This window comes from Pezoporus flaviventris, unplaced genomic scaffold, assembly GCF_033815535.1.
Source record: "Pezoporus flaviventris isolate CSIRO_AGI_PZ_B2104156 unplaced genomic scaffold, CSIRO_AGI_Pfla_v1 ptg000025l, whole genome shotgun sequence".
Taxonomy (NCBI): Eukaryota; Metazoa; Chordata; class Aves; order Psittaciformes; family Psittacidae; genus Pezoporus; species Pezoporus flaviventris.
Window position 1 is genome coordinate 29,517,728 of NW_026892573.1, and position 22,318 is coordinate 29,540,045.

Here is a 22,318-nt window from a genome sequence, read left to right on the forward strand (position 1 = left end):
CACAAAATGCCTAAACAAATTCCTTGTCTTTCCATCTACTGCCTCTACATCCTTCTTCTCTCTATATGGTCAACAGCATAATTACTCCTCTCAGCATTAAAGCCTACAGATGGGGGGGGGGGGACTTTTTTATCATTATTCATGCATGGCTATGTCTATCAAAATCCCACTCTTCATTCTTAGCATTTCCCTTTTGTGACAGGGCCATCGTTACTCCAATGACAGGTCACCCTCCAGTTTCTTTCATATCTAAATTATCCTTGCCCTAAGGGAAAGGGGAGTTTCAGTCTCAGCTCACAGCTTTGTAAGCACCAAAGTCAATCAAACTAGGATGAATCCATAGGAAACCAAGCTCTTGACTTGCTTCATGCTTACCATACTAATTGTTTTCATGTGTCAATGGCTATGCTAATTTTTAATAGGTAGGAACATATTAAAAGAATTAAAGCAAAAGGGGACTTGCTTTGGCTCTCTTTAATGGCTATATTTTATGTCCCACTTACATACCCTATCTGTCCTACAGCACATGGAGGTTTTCAAGACCCTGGACGTTTGGGTACTACTATAACACTCAGAGTTATGATGCCACTTAATTGATACAAGGTTTTAATACAAAAGTAATATGTGCTCGCAGAAGAATGATCTGTCTTCCCTTCTGACTTGGTTTAAAAGACATCAGTGCTCTTTTAAAATGGATTGTTATAACAGGGGTTATTTAAAAGTGAGCTGAATGAAGTAAAGAGTCTAAAAACTCCCTCTGGAAACACAAAATTATATCCTAAGTCTTTAAATACAGGCTGCGGCACAGATGACCTGTAAATTCGGTAATCCTTACAGTAAATGTTTACTACAGCAGTTTTAAAGACAGGAGGCTTTATAACAGCCACATTATCTTGCAGAAATGGTACAATACCATGAAAAGAAAAAGGAGGTGATGCAGATTTCAGCTGAAAAATGACATTTTAAAATTGAAGCAAAGTTACAAAAGCATGAGTTAAAAAAAACCATCAGACATGGTTTGAAAGGCCTCAGGAAATACGTCATCCAGCGCAGATTGGGTTTATCCGAATTTTAGGAAAACCTATTGGGATTAGTTTTCACCTAATGCTGCATAAGACGATTACAGCTATTTGTGGCACTTTAATTCCTGCTAGAAACAAAATGATGCTTTATAGAGATGTATCTACAAAAAAAAATAAAACCAGAAAGCAACCCTGACATAAATCTCTTTCATCCATTCTCATTCTGCAGAATGGCCTCCCCTAAGCTGCACAATCGTGTGCACTTTTCTTAATGAAGTGAAGGCTCAGCAACTATATAGCAGAGGGTTTCAGAAACAAATTGTACTAAACTATGTATTGCATTATAAAAACCACTTAAGTTGCATACAGAACAAATGCTTGGTCATTTGGACATATGCAGATGACTATTATTACTCTCTTTCATGGTTTTCCTTTTCTGTCTCTGCACGATGCCTCCAAGATACACCATTATGGAACAACCCCAACAAATGAGGCATTTGGATTTCCACAAGTTTCATTTCCTCTTCCTTGAAGGGTTTTAAAACATAAATGTTCATATGTGCCACAATTTGAGAGGAGCCTGTGTTTTTAATATGAAAACCCAAAAATCCTTATGAGCTCATAACAACAGCACCGTAACTCCTCACTGTGCATAGGACTGGTACAATCCTGTTGGTGAAAACAACCTGGAATTGACCTAAGGGTAATGCAACTATCTAAATATGTGTTCTTGCCCTTGCACGCTCCTTCTGAAGAGTTTCTCCTCCTGCCTCTTCTTAGGGCTGGATTTTCAAAGCATTGTGTTTGGGCCACTGGAGTGTAAATGGGACTCCAGAGACTGCAGCTTCACACAGCGCTTTGAAGATGTGCCTCTTAGCAACTAACTCAGCTGTAACTGAACACAGAAACTCTAGAAAGAAGTCCAGCAACAAGAGCAGCCTGGAGGGAGAAGGAGATGCTTTTGAACCTGAAATAAAATGTGAAAGGACAATCCTTCAATAATCCTTCCGTAAATCATGTACAGAACTTTTACTTCCCTATTTATAGTCGCTTCTTGCATGTGTAGAATATACACAGGAAAAATACTGAATCCTCATTTTTCTCATGTCACTCCCCCATTCAACAGTTAATATTTATGAAACACATTGAAGATAAAAACAATCACACACGCACATTGAGAGCCCAAGTTCAAAGAGGACTGGTTGAATCAAATCCCACAAGCACAAACTGCAGAGCGAAAGGAACTAGACAGCGCCAGATCTGAAAACTGCTGCTAATTATAATTTATCTTAACTTTATCTGTTCTATTACACTCAGTTTGAGGCATCCTACTGATTTTTAAAGCATTTTGGAAGTTAATAAGAATGGAACGCACAGGTAAAGGAGAGGGATGGTTTCAACAGCTGGATTTATTTGTAAAGCAATCTAATTGCACTGAAGCTGTAGGACCTGCAAAAACTGAACTTGACACGTAAAATTATGCTAACTTTATAGCTGCGTGGCATGTGCACTTCTGCATCCAGGGTAATGATTCTGTACAAAAATCAAACTCTTCATCAGTAGTTATAGCCTAAATATTCAAAAGGCCAGTTTCATTCTGGACAAAATCAAGGCTCAGCGGCTGTAGAGACTGAGTTTTGGAATGCGATGAGCACTCAGACTCTGAAAATTAAGTCTCATTAAGATTAGGCACTCAAAAATGGTTGTTTTCAATACCATTAGACATTCTGTGAATACAAAAGACAAAGGAACACTAGCAGTACAGAACTTCAAAGGAGATCAGAAGATCTGCCTTTCTTTGTGTGGTCTGATTTATAGGTGTATGGAAGAAACTATGACGGGAAGCTAAAACAGATGTCATGGAAGTGGGGCTTTTTGAAACACTGATTATGCAAGAACTTCATTATTGATTGTGTAATAACACCATCTATGACACTTAAAATACTGGAGAGAGGTCACTCTTTTGTATTATTCCATAATCTAGACCAACCAAATAGCAAACCAAAAGATCATAATGAGAGACTTTGAACACATCTTGCAATTCCCAAATCTCTTACAAAAAGAAGCATTTAAGGACAAGGAAAAGACACCCAAAGGCCTACAAATTAAAATGCTACCTAACACCCGTAGCACCACGCTCAATCTGTTACTTTGGCGATCAAAAGATTCATATATTCTTTGGATTCAACCTTAATGCAGCTATAATCACTTCTTCTTTTCAGACATATGTAATACATCAGCAGCATAGCCACACACAAGGCACACATGTTGCTAGAACACTTTGAAGGATTACTTCAAAGTACTGGAGAAGTAAATGTACAGCTAAAGTCACTTCTATGTATTTCTTTAGCACATACTTCTATACCCACAGATAATACAAACAACATAGAAATGTCCCATCCCTTTTTGACTCTTTAGGTCAAATCTATGACCATTTGGTAACTACCATTCAATTGTGAATCTATTTCCTTTTATAAAGAATACACAGCAACTAAAAATTATGTAGGATTCATAAAATAAAGCTGATCACTTTAAAGAAGCCAAGAGAAATGACAAGTAAAATAGCATTGACATGAATTAATTCTATTTGCAGGAAATGTTAGAGACTGGTATCATATAGTTTTCATAAATGCTATAGAAATTACTGAAACTCCTCCTAGACCTCCAACTGCCTTCACACCAATAGTGCAGTACTGACGTGCTTCTACTTTGATGATATATAATCACCTTTTTCCCTAACTGCTACTGATTATAGGTCTGCAATGAGCACAAATTGGCTCATAGGCTTCAAACCACCACGACTTGAAGGTATGTGTGCTTCCACAAACATCACTTGTGTTAATGTGCCCTTCAGACTAGTTCTGCACAAAATGCACAGATGTTTGTGAAGGAATAAAACAATGAGAGGCCAATGCAAGGTGAGTAAGAGCGCAGAGGGAGGTAGAGCAAAGGTGATGCACAGTTACTGTCACCACTTCCCGTGACTGGCAGCACAGGCATGGCATAAGGAACAACAGGGGTGCTACAGCAACCACGTATGTTAATGACCTTGCAAACATCATATGTAATAACTTAGGGAGGTTATTTTATACAAAGCTCCAAAACACCACGTTTGATTTTGACAAATACCACCATTTACAAGGTGAAATGGAGACCTTAAAGTAAATGGAAGAAAGACTGAGCAACAGGCCAGCAAGTCCATTTTGAACACTGCATGAATGAGAACATTCCATCAAAGTTCCACTGTAACCTTAAGCATTTTTCTTGCCTCATTTCCAAGGTTCTTTGGCTGACACTTTTCACAAAACCATAATGCAAAAGACACAAAGATTTGAGATGCTACTTGGTGCCAGTGAAATCAATGAATCTCTGGCCATTTACCTGTATGGAGATGGCTTCATCTTCAACTCTGCATAAACAGAGATATCCTACTCTGGTTCCATAACTTCCATTAAACAAAGGAATGCAGCAAGGTTTAGGAATTACCACTCGATGCCTTAACTGGCATGAGGTTTTTGTTAGTCTTTTTCTCACCATAAATAAGAAAATGCCTTTGAAACATCGGGACAATGAGTTTCCCCACAGAGGACCTGGATCATCTCAATGTGCTGTTCCATTGCAAACATGAATGGTGACCAATAAGAAAGTTACTAGGTCTGTCCTAGCTCTGGCCTTCAAGAGCATACATTTAGTATTAATCATTAGTACCTACCTAGAAGTGCCTGAAACAAGCTGCTCTTAAAGATGCTCATCACCTTTCTGATGGCTTTTTTCAGTTGTTGCTCCTCTGGCTTCCTTAGTTTTTTGCAGTATTCTTCCAGCAGCACCAAAGCTCGGTCAGTATCTAGAAACAAACAAGTACATAAAAAGTCTTTTCTTTGCTCTGGAAAGTATATAAATGCTCAAATATTAACTTTACATTTCTAAAGGCACACTTCACACATGTAAGGAACTTTTAGAACAGATGCTGCATCCTATCATTAGCTGTACACCATCAGCAACATAGGCAAAACAGAGAGATGAACCCAACAGCAAACCAGAAGATTACTGCATGTCAGAGATCTCCCTGCAAAGGAAAAATGATCTTTTGAATGGCATCTACAAGAAGTGTTCAAATTCTATTCACCCAAAACCAGCTGGAAGCCATGGGGTTTGGACCAAATTACAACTTGCAGAAGCTTCAAATTTACAGACAATAACCATTATGGATACCCATGCAGGAGAACTGGCCTTAAAACATATACAAAGAAGGCATAAAAGTGTTTGCTTGGCATCTACAGCAGTCAGTTCTCTGTTCTCTGAATAGCAGATGTGTATCTAAAGGCAGGTGTCCAAGAGCACAGTTGTTTTTTTTCTGTTCCCTCAATACATAAAATTGCTACCTACCTCTCTGGCAAAAATGAGACTTTAACAGCAGACTTCCATTCATGTGTTGGCTCAGATGCAGCAATCCAGCCTTTCTGTAAGAGCCTAGAGACACAGAGCTCTGCTCTTCCTGCTGCTATTATCTTTGTGCAGTGATTTGCCAAGAGCATGAGTGACATCTAAATTGTAGAAAATCTAACCATCACCATCTTCCATATAAGAAAATAGAGGAAAATGGAGAATCAGACTTCACCTTCTCTTCTCCACATCCTAGCTAGCTCACAGAAATGTCCACACACACATATATATGTGACACTGAGATATCTATACAAGCTTCATTACCAGGAGAGGTTCAGACTGCTTACTTAGATTAAACTCAAACTCAATAAAGTACTGTACAAGGGCTTGGAAAGGCAAAGCAGACTGCTTTTATCATTCTCTAAATAACCTAAAGAAAACTTCCTCATTATATAAAAGTTGTCTTTGTTCATTCAAAGCTCATGAACACAATCCCTGTAGTGTGGGCCTTGTGATGTGACAGATGAGCTCACAGGCGACAGAGACCTCTATTCTGTAAGTTGATAACATTCCTAAACTAAAAAGAAGAAATATTTAATCATGGAAGCACAGAATCATAGAATGGGTTGGGTTGGAAAAGACGTAAGATCACCCAGTTCCAACCTCCCTGCCATGGGCAGGGACACCTCACCCTAGACCATGTCACCCAAGGTCTGTCCAACCTGGCCTTGAACACTGCCAGGGATGCAGCATTTACCACTTCTTTGGGCAACCCATTCCAGTGCCTCACCACCCTCGCAGTAAAGAACTTCTTCCTTATGTCTAACCTGAACTTCCCCTGTTTAAGTTTGAACCCATCACCCCTTGCCCTATCACTGCAATCCCTGATGAAGAGAAAAACTGTTAATATTATTAACATTTAAGAAGATGCAATTTCTTTTCTTTCTCCTCACAGAAAATCTGTTTGGTCACAAGCATCTTATGAGAGAAACGAAAAACATGAATGAAAAGGTATTTAAATGTATATAAATGCTCACAGATATAGAAAAAAATACATGAATATATAACTTGTTTATGAAGATAAGGGAGCACTTTATATCAGTGCAGACATTTATACCATGAAGGAGCTCACAGCTCTCTGATGTAATCCCACCTTGAGGCTGTCTCCAAGAGGAATCCCTTCTTTCTATGTGAGCTGCCCCTGGGACAGGGAAGGGTTAGGCAGTCGCCTTGTTTTCAGCTAAAGCCAGTAGCGCGCTTAGAACCCACTTGTGATCTATAGAGACAGATCAGCTCTTTTAAAGGCCAGGTCACATCACAGGTGGGTTCCCAGCATGGGTCACACAAACCAAAAGCACAGCCTCAAAACAAACTTCTGGGTCCCAGTAGGATATGATTAGGATATTCCCAAGAAATGGTTAGGAACAGAGAACTAATTCTAATGTGAGCTCAGCTTCTTTTGCCTTGAAAACAATAATCACATTGTACCTTTCACTGGCTTCATGACTGTGTCTGACCTACCCGTGACACATGTGCCTTCATCTATATACTGAGAGTTCTGGTAGCCCTCAATAAAATAATTTGTTAATAACTTAAAGCATGGATTTAAACTGGAAAATGGTAGATTTAGATTGGATATAAGGAAGACATTTTTCCCGGTGAGGGTGCTGAGGTGCTGGCACAGCAGTGTTCAAGGCCAGTTGGACACAGGGGCTTGGAGCAAGCTGCTCTAGTGGAAGGTGTCCCTGCCCGTGGCAGGGGTTGGAACTGGGTGAGCTTTAAGGTCCCTTCCAACCCCAACCATTCTAGGAATCTTAAGATATGATTCTGTGGGTTGGAATCAAGCATTCACCTTTCCCCTAGTACAGACAGGCATATGCAATGAATACATTAGTTATATTAAAGAGAAGCAGCAAAGAGTAGTGGAAAACCACTGCAAATTACTGAGGACATTTTTAAGAAGTGGACTGTCTGAGAAACCAGAAAAAAGGGATTTGAATGCTTATTCCACACCAGACAGACACCCTACCAACCACTCTCTCTTTCTTAGTCCCTTGGTGAAGCACACTGACATAAATCATTCCTTCCCTGAAGTGTATGGTTCTTGCTTTAAAAAACAGCTACAAAAAGTAGCATCCTTTGGGATTATGAGCAGAGTTGTTCTGTTCACTTAAATCATTTCTCACCTCATCAAGATGAAAAAAGCCTACTACTAGCTGACCCCAAAACAGTCCTAAACCCTACAAACTGAACAACCAGCAACAGGGCACAATTCTAGTGTTAACTCTAAATCCTGGCTAAATCCTAGATCAAGTAATTATCTTCCTGCCTAATTTTCCTCTCTAGCTTTAATAGGATAAATTCATTTTTACTCCCTTCCTAAGCTCTTAAGCATGGACTTGTAGCTTTTTCCCATGCAATCACACTCAGTAGCAGTGTATCCAGTTTTCCAGATAACCTTTGATAGGTTGCATGTCCTGGGAGATCCAGTGACCCCCAGGCTGCCTTGCTTATGTTGAAAGCCACCACTGATGTTCTGGTGTCAGCCAGAAACGTACCTTGACCAAGAGCATTTTAACACGTCAGGGAGAGAGGCTTTGTAACTGGAGCATCCCTGAAAAGCCAAGGGCTTATGGAAACTATTCAAATCTCCAGTTATTTTGGCACTAGATCAGGCTTTCAAAAAAGCAACTTTCAGCCTTTTTGATGAACTTTACTGGTTATAAATCACTTGGGACTAGATCTTTATATGGATTTGTACAGTATTTAGCATGATGAGGCATAACCCTGTTCATGCGTCTGCACACCAATCAAACAGAAGCATTAAATAATACAATAATATACTATGTCCAAAGAATACTAAGTACTCTTTGCAATATAATAACCATCTTCAACTTCCAGTTATAGCCAAAGCAGATGAGAACATCCAGTACTTTGCCTTTTGGGGCCGCTTGACAGCTACAAAGCTTAAATAACATTTGGCTGCAAGAACTGACTGCCTGCACAATAGTCACATAAGAACCATATTCCCTGTCACCCAAATTAAACCAAAGTTTATGAAGCTGAATTCCCACATATCCTTCTCATTGAGAAGAATGGAGGACTGGTGATCAGTGACTGCATCACTCTGTGCATGGGAATACAGTATCCAAGGGATTAAAGGGTTAATTCTTAGCAGCCAAAACAAGTTCTGTACCTTACTGACAGGTAATACATACACAAATACAACCAAAACATCTTTGTTCTATGGTACCACTATTCTTCAGTGCAAATGATACCAAAATCAAATTCAAGCAGGACCACAAGTCCACTGAATATACATGATGCAATATCCCAAGGTTTGGGCCTCCATGTGGATCCTGAGTAGGTCCTTTGTCTGCTAACAAAAGACCACAGAGAAGTCAGTGTCAGCTGTGCCCCATGAGGTTTGCTGGACACAGCTTTAGTTTTCCTTTCTGTTTCTTTGCATATTATGACACTATTTTTCTATTGATCCTATTGGCTTTGAAAGATGCCTTTGACAAAAACCAGAAGATACAGTCCTACAAAACTCACATATGTTCTAGACTTCACATATTCTGGACTTCACTTACACGCCAGTTGAGTTCATCTAACTACACTTACTGAAGCATTTAACACTGATGTGTTCATTAAAACATCTTTGATATGTGTGCCTTCACATGGGACAGATGATGACACAGCCATGCCCGCCCATGGCAGTTCACACAACATAACATCTATGGGAACAGCTGCAGGATGCAGGAAACAGTTTTCCTAAATACCTCCCAAATTCAGGCCATTTATTCTTTAGATGAAGTAAATATATGAGATCTGAAGATAATACAGGAGTAGCTATGAATTTCAATACTTAAATTGGAAAAGATTTGACTGAGAATGAATTGAAACTTTATGAGAAAGCTACAACTTACTCAAAACCAGTCTGCAAGAAGGCCCATTTTTGAAACTCCTCAAACCAGAGCATGTTGGATGATGATCACTCAAAACAAAGAAACAGATGATGGAAGCAACAAGTAATTCAGGCAGGTGCTGTTTCGTACATATTTTCTAGCCCTTAGAGCTCCTTCTAGCCATAACAAAGTCATATAGACCGGACTCTATATGGACCCGTATACAATGCTGGCCAGGACTAATCAGTGGTTTTGCAGACAAACTGCTAGACTTTGAACACCCACAAGCGTCCCAGTACCTAAAGGGGCTGACAAGGAAGCTGAAGAGAGACTTTTTACAAGGGCTTGTAGAAACAGCACAAGAGGGAATGGTTTTACAACAAAAGAGGGGAGATTCAGACTAGATGTTAAGAAGAAATTCTAGATGAGCTTTAATGTCCTTTCCAACCCAAACCATTCTGTGATTCCATGATTTTACAAAGCCTGCTCACAGCTGCCGCTGCCTTCCATGGGGATATGATCCCATCACTGAACTCCTGCTATGAAGCAAGGTAGATTAGAAGATGGAGAGAAAAAGACTCAATTCGATTCCAAACTCAGCAAGAACAGGAAACTTCTGCTTTGCACACACAAGAAATCACAGCCAGCTGGTTACAGTGCCCTGCCCCAGCACAGAGCAGTAGGAGGCAGCCACTGCCTGTCAGGAAATAGATCCACAACAGCCTGTTGGTAAGTTTAGGATCATATTTGCATTTCTTTCCTCCCACTGGCATCAGGGTTTGTGAACAAAAAGAGTATGGAAAAATGCTGTGTGAAACAGCAAATATTATTGTTTCATCAGTGAGAGGTGTTTAACAGCAGTTAAGGTCTAACCAATGGGGTTGATAAGAGGACGGGGAGGTTTTATTTACATTTCTTCTTTTTCTAATTGTATCTGCTCCTTTTCCTAAGAGAAATTTTGATTATTTTCTGCCTTGTGAAGCCTGGCACAGAAAAACACGCCAAGACATTTCAGGAGACGCTTTCCAGCTTCTGAACAACCAGAAAAGGGAAAATGTAGGGCATCAAAGCTGGAAAAGGCATCGAGAATGGGGGAGGAAAAACACAGCAGCCAAAATAGAAGTGAGAAATGCAATCAGAGCACCGCGAAAGAGAGCAAGAGAGTCTTCTCAGTGAACTTTGCTTACTTCAGACGAAAAGGACCTCAAAACCTGCTTTTACTCCTGGGGAGTTCCCACCTTTGTTAAGATGACCACTGACAGAACCCGAGGTCTGAGCAAACACTGTTCCCTGTCCCACTGTAAAATGTCTTGATTTGATCCTCTGCTTTGGAAAGCTCAAATAATTACAATGAGTAACAGGGGGGAAGCAGGTGACTTGCACAGGGAGTGATCCCGAAGCCATCACTAACTCATTTACCTTTCTCAATCTTCACACACAACAACAAACACAAAGGAATAAATGCTGTCAATTTGCAACACTGCACACACACAGGAGGTGTAAACCAGTTAAATCTTAAGAGACACATGAAGCAGTGCACTAAGACGGTTGAGAAAACACAAGCTGTAGGCTGCAACGCTTCAGAAGGCTTGAGAATTAGCAGATAAATGACAATCATAAAATATTTACATATAAACATCAACATGAGACACAAATTAGTGTAGCAGATTGCACAGAGGGAACACAAACAGGCAATACATGGCCCTGTGCAAACCAGAAAGCTCTCAGCATCTCAGGCACTTCATAACCGCAACAGAACTACCAAGAAAAGGCAACATATGGCCTATGCAACCTTGAGGTAACATAAGGCATTACGTATGTGACAAATACTATCACCCCGTGATGAGCACTCGCAACAAGCGAGCAAAAGGGTTAAAAATAACAGCTCCTGAGATCATGCACAACATATAAACCCATCTTCTGTCCTGAGAGGGAAAACAAGAGGGGGTTGGTCATTTAATGGATTACCAGGCACGTTTATTACTGGGGTTTCAGCTTTTGGGATGAGCACATAGAGGAGATTGACACGTGGTCTGTGAAGATTAACCTTGGGCCAGTGGAGAGACTCTTTCAAGGAATGATATTTAAAGGTAAGGGTGCATTCCGAGCTGCCCTCGCTGTAACAAGCAAGGCAACGTCCCTAAGTTAACCACAGCCTTGGTGAATTCTCTGCACAGATTGCTGCCCTGCAAAACACAAATTTAGGAACAGTTTGGTTGTAAAGGGGTGCTATTCCAGAGCTTGACGCTGTCAGCAGACAAGAAATGGAACAAATAGCCTGTGAGAAGAACCGCTATGCAAGTACAACAGAATCTTTCATAGACCAAGGTAGGATTACAGGTTCAGGTATATTAAGGGGAAAGCAGGCATCCAAATGCCAAGGGAAACTGGAGTAGGAGGATGGGCAGCTCTCCACTGAGCAGTGTTAAGATGCAGTTGTGTTTCTGCAGGTCCTTGTGCTCCAAATAGCTGGTGCAAAAGGCTGCAATCAAAGAGCGGAAGCTGCACAGCAGTCACTTGTTACAGAATATTGATTTGTGCAGATGATGCAGTGGAGAGGGATGAATGATCTGCAAGTCAGATTGCTCTGAGGGGCGGGAGTTATGCTGTGTCAGCTGAATTCACTGAGAAACAGGAATTACAGACGCATTGAGCCCAAAGGAGCCCTGTTAGGTTTGCAGTTTACCTCCCTGCTGTGCAGAAGGACCCAGACTTCCAGTCATCCATCCCATAGATGAGTGTCCAACTGCACAGTCCCACAAAGTTCACAAGATCCCTCACCATCTGCTTTCAGTGCCTGGAGGTTTTAGTGGGTTGTTTCTCTACATAATGTCTTTCTTGTTATAAATCAGGACAACTTCTTCTGGTCCTCCAGACGTTGATGTGGAAAGCAAACCACCATCACCCCCTTTATAGCCTCTTCTATATTGTGTGATTTGTCCTGTCCTTCCCCTACTCAGTCTCCTTTTTTCCAGGCTGAACAGTTCCAGCCTCCTGCAACATTTGTCCATGGTTTACATCTCCAAAGCCTCTTATTCTCTTTTCTGGTATTCAATTTATCTTAAAGCACAACCTCTAAACTTTGGCTGAAGACCTGGTAATGCCACAGAACACTGTCTGGTGGGTGAAGCTGGGCAGAAATACAAATGACTGGGAAGCAATGCTAATAATATAGTGCTTAGGTTCCTTTGTTGCTTGCTTGTTAAGACTTTTTCTCTAATTTACTACAAAAAAAAACAGTTTCTTAAGAAAAATCCAGTTATCAGTGATGATTAGCTACGTTTGCTGTTCAAGTATCTCCACACTTGATTTTACAACGTCACCATACATTTGTTACATTAAAGTGCTTCTTTTGCATATGTTTTAGTTATAGATACATACCTTTAAACTTGATTAACCGTACTCACCCAAGGAACAGGATAACTATACAAAGATCAGCAAGTGACTGGCTCAGCATAAAATCACAAACTTTTCTCCAGCATTTCTGCTTAGCAAAAAGCATCTTGAAAGTGAAACTACATTCCTGCATTAGTGCTCATGGATGGGAATACTTGACCCCTGCAATCCCATAGATAGCATTCTCTACGCATCCCTTCCTGTAAACTACAACAAAATTGTGAAAGAAATACTTAGCTTTTAGTGTATAACCTGCTCATTTTGTGTCACACTTCAATATGGAAGAGTCCATTATCATTACCACTCTGGGACCTTGATTCTTTGTACAATCCCAGACTGGTTTAGGTTAAAGGGACCTTAAAGCTCATCCAGCTCCAAACCCCTGCCATGGGCAGGGACACCTTCCACTAGAGCAGGTTGCTGTGTCCAACCTGGCCTTGAACCCTGCCAGGGATGGGGCAGCCACAGCTTCTCTGGGCACCCTGTGCCAGCGCCTCAGCACCCTCACAAGGAAGAGCTTCTGCCTAAGAGCTCATCTCAGACTCCCCTCTGGCAGGTTAAAGCCATTTTCCTTGCCCTGTCCCTACAGGCCCTTGTCCAAAGCCCCTCTCCAGGTTTCCTGTAGCCCCTTTAGGCACTGGAGCTGCTCTAAGTTTTCACCTTAAGGAGCCTTCTCTTGTCCAGGCTGAATCAGCCCAGCTCTCAGCCTGGTTCCAGAGCAGGGCTGCTCCAGCCTTCAGAGCATCTCTGTGTCCTCCTCTGGACTCACCCCATCACTTCTTTTCAGGGATCTTTTCAGAAGGGCTTTAGCAACTGCTGGTATTTGCTGCTCACACCACCAGGGCCATTCCTTTTCATCAGTGAGCTTTTTCCCCAGCCATGTTGGAGGTTAATGTGGGGCCTGCTTGTGAGTGATCCTGTCTCAAATTCTATGTCCTGAGACACTCAGAGCAGATTCTGAGGCCCCGAGATTCCTTCTAAACCCACAGAAACCCTGCAATTATAAGTAGTTTCACCTGAACTACTTGTTTCTGCCTTTCAAGCATCACAGTGTTACAATCTAGGTGTACAAATGCTTATATTAAATCAACAATGCTAATACGAAGACAGAATGAAAAATGAAGCCACTAACCCCCAAAATGATGTAGCACCAGAAGAAAACCTCTTCTTTATCCAGCGGAATAAATGTAAATTGACATCTTAACAGTGTAAAATTATTAAAGAGCCCTGCTTTGAAGAGCTTACAATCTAATTGGATGTGAAACAGAAAACTAGTGGAACTTGATGTAAAGTTGCAAGAGTAAAAACCAGGAGTTATTTACTTAATAGAGCTGCTGTGATTTATTTTTCTTTTTACTTTAAGAGAATATTCAGCATAAAAATTAACATAAATGTGAAAGCTGGAATGAAACAGAAAGCTAACAAAAAGATGTCTGTTCAGGAATAAGTAACTTCCAAACTCATACAAAGTATTGTATCGTATAAAAGAAAACAAAGTAGAAGTAAGTAAATTCAGTAACACTAACATCTTTCTAGTGATGAAAAATAAATGGAATGAGATTAACTTGCCTTTATTTATTATCAAAATAGGCATCATGGTCTTACATTTTCTTACATTCACACTGGAACTTTTAATTTAAGAACCTCTGTGTTATACTTTGTGTTAAAAGCACAGCTCAGTAGGCATCCAACTGCAAGGCAGCACTACTGTAGAGAACACCTAGGTGTGAAGTGTAAGGTGACTTGAATTATTCCACTACAGCATAATGCAAAATATACCATACAGCCAGGGGAGAGAAGAGCCTTTTAAAACCTAAATACTGGTTTCTGTTTGTAAAACTATAAATTATCCAGATTTCCTCTTTCCAGGAAATGATTCAGTTCCCCAATGTGTTTTGAAGGAAATATTGACATCTTAATCCCAAAGTGAAGTCAGACTTAAGGACATTTGCACTAACTTGTCCTGCTGAAGACAGTTTAATGCCCTCAAAAGCTCATCTGGACCATAGCCATTCAAAAGCAAACTTTTTTCCCCACTTATTTTGGATGCTGGTTACTACGGTAATCACCCAGCAGGTCAAGGCAGCTTTGCTGGCTATTCCTGGGATGAATATGTCAAGAAAAAGCATGATCTTTAGTTTTCTAAAGATGTTTTTGGCACTGTTTTAATCTATAGTAAATACAAGAAGACACAATAGTAAACCAGACCTTAAATTCTTAGAAGCAGTAAGAACCTGGCATGACCTGAACAAAACAAGCAGATCTGAGTAAGGCAGATTTTGCTCATTTTGCTGACTCTGGGTCTGCAAAATCATCTTTTACAACATTTGGCCACTAGTTACAAATTCAGCTTTTTCTCTGTGGTCACCCCCTGACATCTAACTTGGCCATCTGGAACAAATACAGAAAGAAAGGAGAATGAGGAAAAATAAATGCTTATAATGCAAAATAGTTACTTCTACTAACTGCAATATGCACTTAACAGGAAAGGAGGAGAGGATGCACAGCTGCCTCCTGTGTCTGTATCAACACTATGGCTGCCTTCAGTATTACACTATTTTCCCCCATAAAAATAATGAATAGTGTTAATTTATAGTACCCATAGAACACACGTCAGCTTTCATAAATATCTCAGATAAGGAGAGGCTTTTTCCACTGAAATTTATAGCAGAGACTGAGGCATCATCTGAGGCAAGTGAGTTAGTGTGGTTACCCTATGATCTGGGGAAAAGAGGAGATGACAACTGCTAAGAAGGCAATTCAGATCTTAGGTGGGTTAAAATGCCCTTTGAAGGCGGATTTCCCTCTGCTGGCCAAAGCAGCCCTTCAGGACAACAACCTGGGCACCCTGCATAGGTGAGGGAACTCAAATGGGATGGATCTTCATTACTGCTGCTGATGAATACCAGAACAATGGTAGAGCTGGAAAAAGAATATGAATTTCACCATTCCCACTTCACTTTGCAGCCTGCATTTATGTAAAAAAGAATTGTTCTGTATAATGCCCTTTTGTGTGTAAAATACATCACTGTTTCTCACAGAGGAAACAATGCCTGGCTGGGAAAAGATTACTGCCATAAAGGCAGTTACATCTTTAAATCGAGGCTTTATGGTAAAAGCTGGCAAAGCTTAGATAGCAATTTTCTGCCACTTGTTTAACTCTTGGAAAACTAAAATTGCTCTTTCCACAGTCTGTAAAGACAACCTACAGCACTGCACTGCTCCCATTCAATGTACTGGAAAAATGAGAAGCAGTTGAACAGAACTTGGAGTGAAAAATGCAGCCTTTTAGCCATGTACTTACTTGAGAATATCTATTCAGCTATTGAAAAGACAAAAGCCTATAATACCAATGACTTGTTAGAAGTGAAAGGGAAAAATAAAATCTCCAGCACATGCTGGATCTCTTGCTGCAAGGAGCCTACAACTACATTCACTAAGATTTCTGAGCACAAAAAGTTATGACTCCTTATTGAAATTTTGTTATTTAAAAAGAAGTTGTCAGTTTTAAAGAGATTTAGGGCACCAGAACTCCAGTGCATTAATGGGAGTTAGCTTTATCTGGTGAACTTTGCTTTAGAACCTGCTGCTGAGTTGTTTCTAAACCCCTTCCTTTCAACACACCAGCCAAATAAAAGTTAGCATTACCACTACAAAATCTAGTATTTCACAAAGCCTGTCAGTCAGATTCTTCTAACTGGCACTGAAGCAGTGCACAGGGGATCAGATTGAGGCTTTTGAATTCTTGACATTGATGTGCTTAATAAAACATATTCTTAAAAGCATTTCTTTATACAAGAAATTTGGAGGACTTTCTACAAGGGCATGCAGGGACAGGACAAGGGGGAATAGCTTTAAACTGGCAGAGAGGGGATTGAGATTAGATTTCAGGTACCAGGAAGAAGTTCGTTACTATGAGGGTGCTGAGGCACTAGAACAGGTTGCCCAGAAAAGCTGTAGCTGCCCCATCCCTGGCAGTGCTCAAAGCCAGGTTGGATGGGGCTTGGAGCAACCTGCTCTAGTGGAAGGTGTCCCTGCCCGTGGCAGGGGGTTGGAACTGGATGCGCTTTAAAGTTCCTTTCAATTCAAATCATTCTGTGATTCTCTGATAAGAGGTATGACAAAAAATGCTATTCCATGGAAAACAGAAACAGCATGCCTCTAGATAAACCAGCTACAAGGTGGGTGAGTCAACATGGTATTAGCAGCCCACAGGTTTCATCTGGGTAAAGATACAATTCCTCTCACTCTCAGAGACGGAAAATGGGATGAGGGCAGTATAAATCCCAACATTCAAGTAGCTCTGACTGCCTAGACACAGACAGATGTGTAGGGACAATGACAGGGTTAGTCTAGAAGCACATGTGCAACCAGGCATCTTTATGCTGGGGTTCCTGCCATCTCCGTGTGAATCACAAGCAGGGCTCCAAAACTGGAATCTGGTCTCAATCACAGAGGAGGATGCATTTAATTAGTTCTTTCCATCACTGTGAAAGGCATGAATGAATTACAGTAACATTTTATGCTCTTAACTATTCTGCAGATGAATCCAAAAGATATGCAATTACAGATCTAAATATAGTCCCCAAGAGTTAACAGAAATCAACTCAGCTAAGTAACTCAGGGAGGGAGAGAGAGAAAACATCTAAAAGCACACAAAAAAAACGACTTCACTTCGTAACCTGAGTTCACTTCTTCTTTATGGCAGTACTATTTCACTTTGAAGCAAAGCTTTCCCCCAGAAGTTCCATAAGTTAGTTACGAAGACCTGTGGTCATACATAACCTGGTTTGTTTGTGAAAGTTAAGAATCAAGTGAAAAGAATGGATTTATTTACTTCTCAATTCTTCTACTTCTCAATAATGAATTTATTTACTTTTTCATCCTGTATCATCTCTCAATGGCACTCTCCAACAAGTAACTTTGTAACTAAAATCAAATGGCTGGTTTGATTTAGAATTTTAAGCATACTTAAGTGAAAGATGAGCAACCAAAAGCCAAAGAGAAAAGGCATTTGTTTAACGACACGGCAACTCTGCAATAATCCATACGCTTGTCTCACCCTTTAGCTAAAGGGTGCACATTCAGTGCCTGAAGGCTACTCCAGTCTCCCTTTCCAGCCTTGCCTCCTGGGGGGGTTTTGCTGGGAATGTGAAGGATTATCTCCCACCAGAATAAAGTGAGAAAACAAAATCCTTTCACTGTAGTACATCAGGCAAAGGCAATCACACACTGACACGACCATGAGCAGAACCAGGAGCAAGCATTTTTTTTTTCCATAGCTGTAAGAAAACAATACTTCCTCTAAGTTATATGACTTTTATTAAGTATGTTTTCCTTACTAAACAGACCTTGGCTTTTAAAAGCAAGATGGTATTGAGCAGCAAAGTGTAAACCAGGTCCAAAGCTATGTGAAATGTGAAGACTAGTACTGGATGTGAGAGCTCTTTCAAAGGCAAATTCACAAAGTCCATACGCTGTTCTTTAGAAAGACCAGAACTGGTCAATGCCAAATCAAAAATTAACAACTTCCAGTGATAAGTATCAGGATATTTCAAACCTTGGGTTTATTTTAAAGGTTTCTCTGTCTCATTCCTGATTTTAGGAGAATATTTTGATCAAAGCCAAAATAGCAACACATAAAGAAGTGCTGAAAGGGAGAGGGATAATCCTGTCCTTGATGCTGCTATTGAAATACATACTTCTGCCCAGCCTGGAAGAGAGCATCTCACTGGGATTTCTACAGATGGCTTGGGTGGGAAAGACAATAGGAATGAACTCCCAAATACATAAGACCAGAAAGGGAAAAGAAATCCACAGCAATGTGAAGCTAGTTAAGACACAAAGTGCTGTTAAAAGCATAATGCAAATAAATGGGGAAAAAAAAAGGGGGGAGGGGGGGCAGAAAAATCTCCTTAATCTCCCTAATATTCAAAGGAGTAACAGGGATTACTTGTAACAATAGCAGATTTTTTAAATGGTAGCATGTTTCAAGTTGCCAGAATGCTTGTAATTACATTTAGAAAGTTAAAGTCTATTGCATGAACTAGACAAATTCAGTCATTCATTATAATGATAAAGTTGCTGATTCACTAACATTTTTAATCCTGCAATTTGCATATTTAAATACATTTTAACAATATCCTTTTAATACCCAAATGCTTTCACGCTGGTAACCTCAGTACACTGGCTGATGTGGCAGTTTAAAGTATTTCAATGAGGATATTTGGGTCTCTTGAACTTATGTTTTAAAGCTGTCCAAATACATACCCTCATAAAGCAGCCAAAGAAATTAAAGCCTTGGTGTACATTAAGACTGATTCAGACTATCTCAAAACAAACAGCATTTTTAAGGCCACAAGGGACCACTTGTGATTCCCATTTAACTGCCTGCACAAAGCAGCCCAGATTTCACCCTAAAAATCCAGCAGCAAGTAGAAGCTGCAATACAGCTGAACATCCGGCACAGAAACATCCTTAAATCACCCAACTCACAAGTAAGACTTAAAAGGTGGAAAGACAGTCTTAATCTTCCTTCTGTGAACAGGCAGAGTGCACAAGCTTCACCAGTGCATCAGGGTGACACATTTACAGCACAGTAGGATGAATTATTAAGGTATGGTGCTGCTTCATACACGTTCCCATCTTTACTACATACAATTGTAATTACAGGAATGACAGTCATTAAAACATTTCAGTTTTGAATATTCGTTTCTATGCTGTCATCTGTTAAAATGCAACCACTAAATCTCATTTTTTTTGTTGTCTGTATAAAAATTATCCTAGCAATCTGCATGGTTTTTATCATTATTTACATAATAAATGTTAACTCATATTTAATAATGGTTATTCCTACAAGAATCCATAGTCACAGCGACTATATCTTCATTCCTGTTGTGTAACACTGACTTTTTGCTCCTTCCCCCTCGTTTTGGTATCATCAGATCCAGGGACATCTGGATGGATGAGCCAAACAGAAAAGGTTCACGTGCCATTTATTTTATGAGCACATTCTGAAATGTTAAATCAAAGCCATAATTACAAGGCACCAGAAATAACCTCAGGTCTACAAGTGCTTTCAGAGTAAGAATTTGCCCACATATATTCCCCAATTCTTGTCTGAACACTGGAAAACACATTTTCCAAAGCTGCTCCTATACTTGCTGTAACCATAAACTTTAGGAGAGAAGGGGCAAAATGTAAGCCTAGTCTTTATTCCCAAATGCTGCCATACTACAGTCACAAAGGTAGTGCCTTGATATTGTATTAAAGCATGGAAAACAAAGTTAGTTCAACTCGCATTTAAAACCTCACATTCAAATCACCTTCAAAACTCAACTCTCACGACTTTTATTTCAAATGAGTCCTGAAACTTTGTTATTTATTTATGCTGCTTCCCATGGCTGATGTTTACTCACCAAACGTGTATAGACAACAGACTGAACCTATGATATTGAAATTCATCAGCGTTTGTAAGAGAGGCTTCTCACAAAATCAACTGCCCAGCTTTCCTCCTGGTGTCTGCTCAACATCTCTGATGGCTGATCTTTACAAAAATCACTATCTGAGGCCACATTTGACACCACAAGTCTTAAAACACAGCATAAAATACTTTGTAGAATTAGTATTGTAAGTGCACAGAGTTTTCTCCCATTTTCAGCGCAAAAGAAAAACCATTTCAATCCCCCATTAAAACACTTTTAATTAATTAACAGAAATGCACAATTAACACAATGAAGAGGCAATATGAGATATGAAGCTTCATAGCCCACCTTTCTTCTTGACTGGCATTCTTCTTCCTACTTCTGAATCTGGTTGCAAGTACTTTATTACTGGTATTACCGATGCACTACTGGAACCCTTTGCGAGGTCAGGAGCTGCCTATCTATTGCAAACCACTTGTGCAGTTCAGTTAGGGAACGCAGCTTCAGTCTTCACTTCTATCCAGACTTGCTGTTTTCTGGAACTGGGCTTCCAACACTTCCCACAAAAGAGGGGGAAAAAAAGGGGGGAAAAAAGAAGCTTTTTGATATTTTTTTTAAGTGATGCTTTCAATTTCTTTAAAATATATTTGAATCTATAAAAATACAAGAGAAACTGTTCCTTGGGAATACAAAACCTTATTAGAACTCCTCTTCTGGCAGCAAAGTTTGAAAATTAAAAGGTTTTCTGTAATACAATTAAGGCACAGTCCATCTCTAGGCAGCTGTCTTAATCCTCCACCTGTACATGCTCAAAACCATTATCTGCAGGACAAAAAATGCCCAAAGAATCCAAATAAGGAGGAAGACAAAACCAATCCGAAGGGACTCTTTTAACTTCTTTCACTTCTTGAATGAATTTTGCTAGCTATGCATTAGGTGACTACAGAGCAGACTGAAAAGGTCCCTTTTTCCTCACCAAACAGCCTTCAAACATCACCCTCTTACCCAACAGAAGTCACTGGGCAGTCACTTTCATTTTTATTATCTGCGAGCCACCCAGCCTTATGGTCTTTAATGTCCCTCTGATCCTCCCATGTATTAAAAGAGAGGATTGAAAAAAAACGAGGAAAGCAATCCCTTGACCTGGAATTATTAAAGTGACAGTGCTGCTCACTGGGCACTTTGGCAAAGCAGATTGCTTTTATACCGGAGTCAGTTACTTCATGCCATTTCTTCCCTTGCACAGCAGCCACCTCGTGAAGAGAGGAAGAAGAAGAGTTAGGAGAAAAGCTTCACAAAAAGGTTCATTTTCAGAGATAATGATGTGTTAAAGGAAATGAAAAGCAAGCCATGAGCGCGGTCCAGTTTCCCACTCAGAAGCGCAGCTGGTTGGCTTCAATACGAGCCTCTTTCTCTCTCTCCCCCTTTTTCTGGAAAGAAACAAAAAGAGAAACACAAACGGGATAGATTTTCCTCATCTAGCTCGTTAAGCATGAAAAAGGTGGACAAGCTCCAAACGCTTCCCGTCCCCGCCTGAGGAGCTGAGATGCACATGACAGGGCTCTGCTTTGCATCGTCTTCTTTAGGAGATGGGGACTGTATTTGTGAAGGGGGCGGCTCTGTTTCGCTCGTTACCATTCACAACTGGGATCTGTTCCCTCCAAGCGGGGACTCTCCCTCCCCCCTTCGCTTTCTCCCGGTCCAAAAGGGGACTGTCTGAAGCGGGACAGGGCTGGCTTGGTCGCTGGGATGCAGATGAACTGGAGGAGCCGGACCAGGTTAAAAGGACAATTGGACAGGCAGGAGCTGAGGGGATGAGATGGAGGTGGAGCGAAGCGAGACGCAAGCGGGGAGAGAGGGGTTTAAATGGGGACGGGACGGGGAGCACAAAGGAGCTGGTGGAGAGGGAAGAGGGGGAAGCGGGACAGGGGCGCGGGGCTGAGAGGAAGGGGCCGCGGGCAGCGCGGTGCCGGGGCCCGGGTGAGGGGAGGGGGTCAGCGGGTTACCCCGAGGCCTCGGCCTCCCCCCATCGAAGGCTCCTCGCTCCGGTACGGGGAGTCCCCGCGTCCCGGCCGCCGCTGCAGGGTCCCCGCTCAGCCGCTGCCCCATGGAGGAGCCGCCACCGCCATCCGCCACCCCTAGCAACGAGCGCCGGGCCGGGCAGGGCCTGACCCCCGCCCGTCGG

The 22,318-nt window shown here is 40.9% G+C and overlaps 1 protein-coding gene across 16 annotated transcripts in view; it reads right to left on the reverse strand.

Moving 5' to 3' along the window:
* Positions 1 to 22,300, reverse strand: part of DLG2 (discs large MAGUK scaffold protein 2) — a 998,920-nt gene extending 976,620 nt beyond the window's left edge. For 10 of the 16 annotated variants that reach the window (XM_061457956.1, XM_061457950.1, XM_061457958.1 and 7 more), the window contains exons 1-3: positions 22,140 to 22,298; positions 20,482 to 21,563; positions 4,735 to 4,866 (exon numbers count right to left, since the gene is read on the reverse strand). In XM_061457956.1, coding sequence (XP_061313940.1) covers positions 4,735 to 4,866; positions 20,482 to 20,500 — 151 coding nt within the window. In that variant the 5' untranslated portion in view covers positions 20,501 to 21,563; positions 22,140 to 22,298. Of the gene's footprint in view, positions 1 to 4,734; positions 4,867 to 20,481; positions 21,564 to 21,768; positions 21,894 to 22,139 lie in introns of all 16 variants that reach the window. The other 6 variants (XM_061457959.1, XM_061457946.1, XM_061457944.1 and 3 more) reach the window with 4 other exon arrangements.
* Between the last annotated feature and the right edge of the window lie 18 nt (positions 22,301 to 22,318).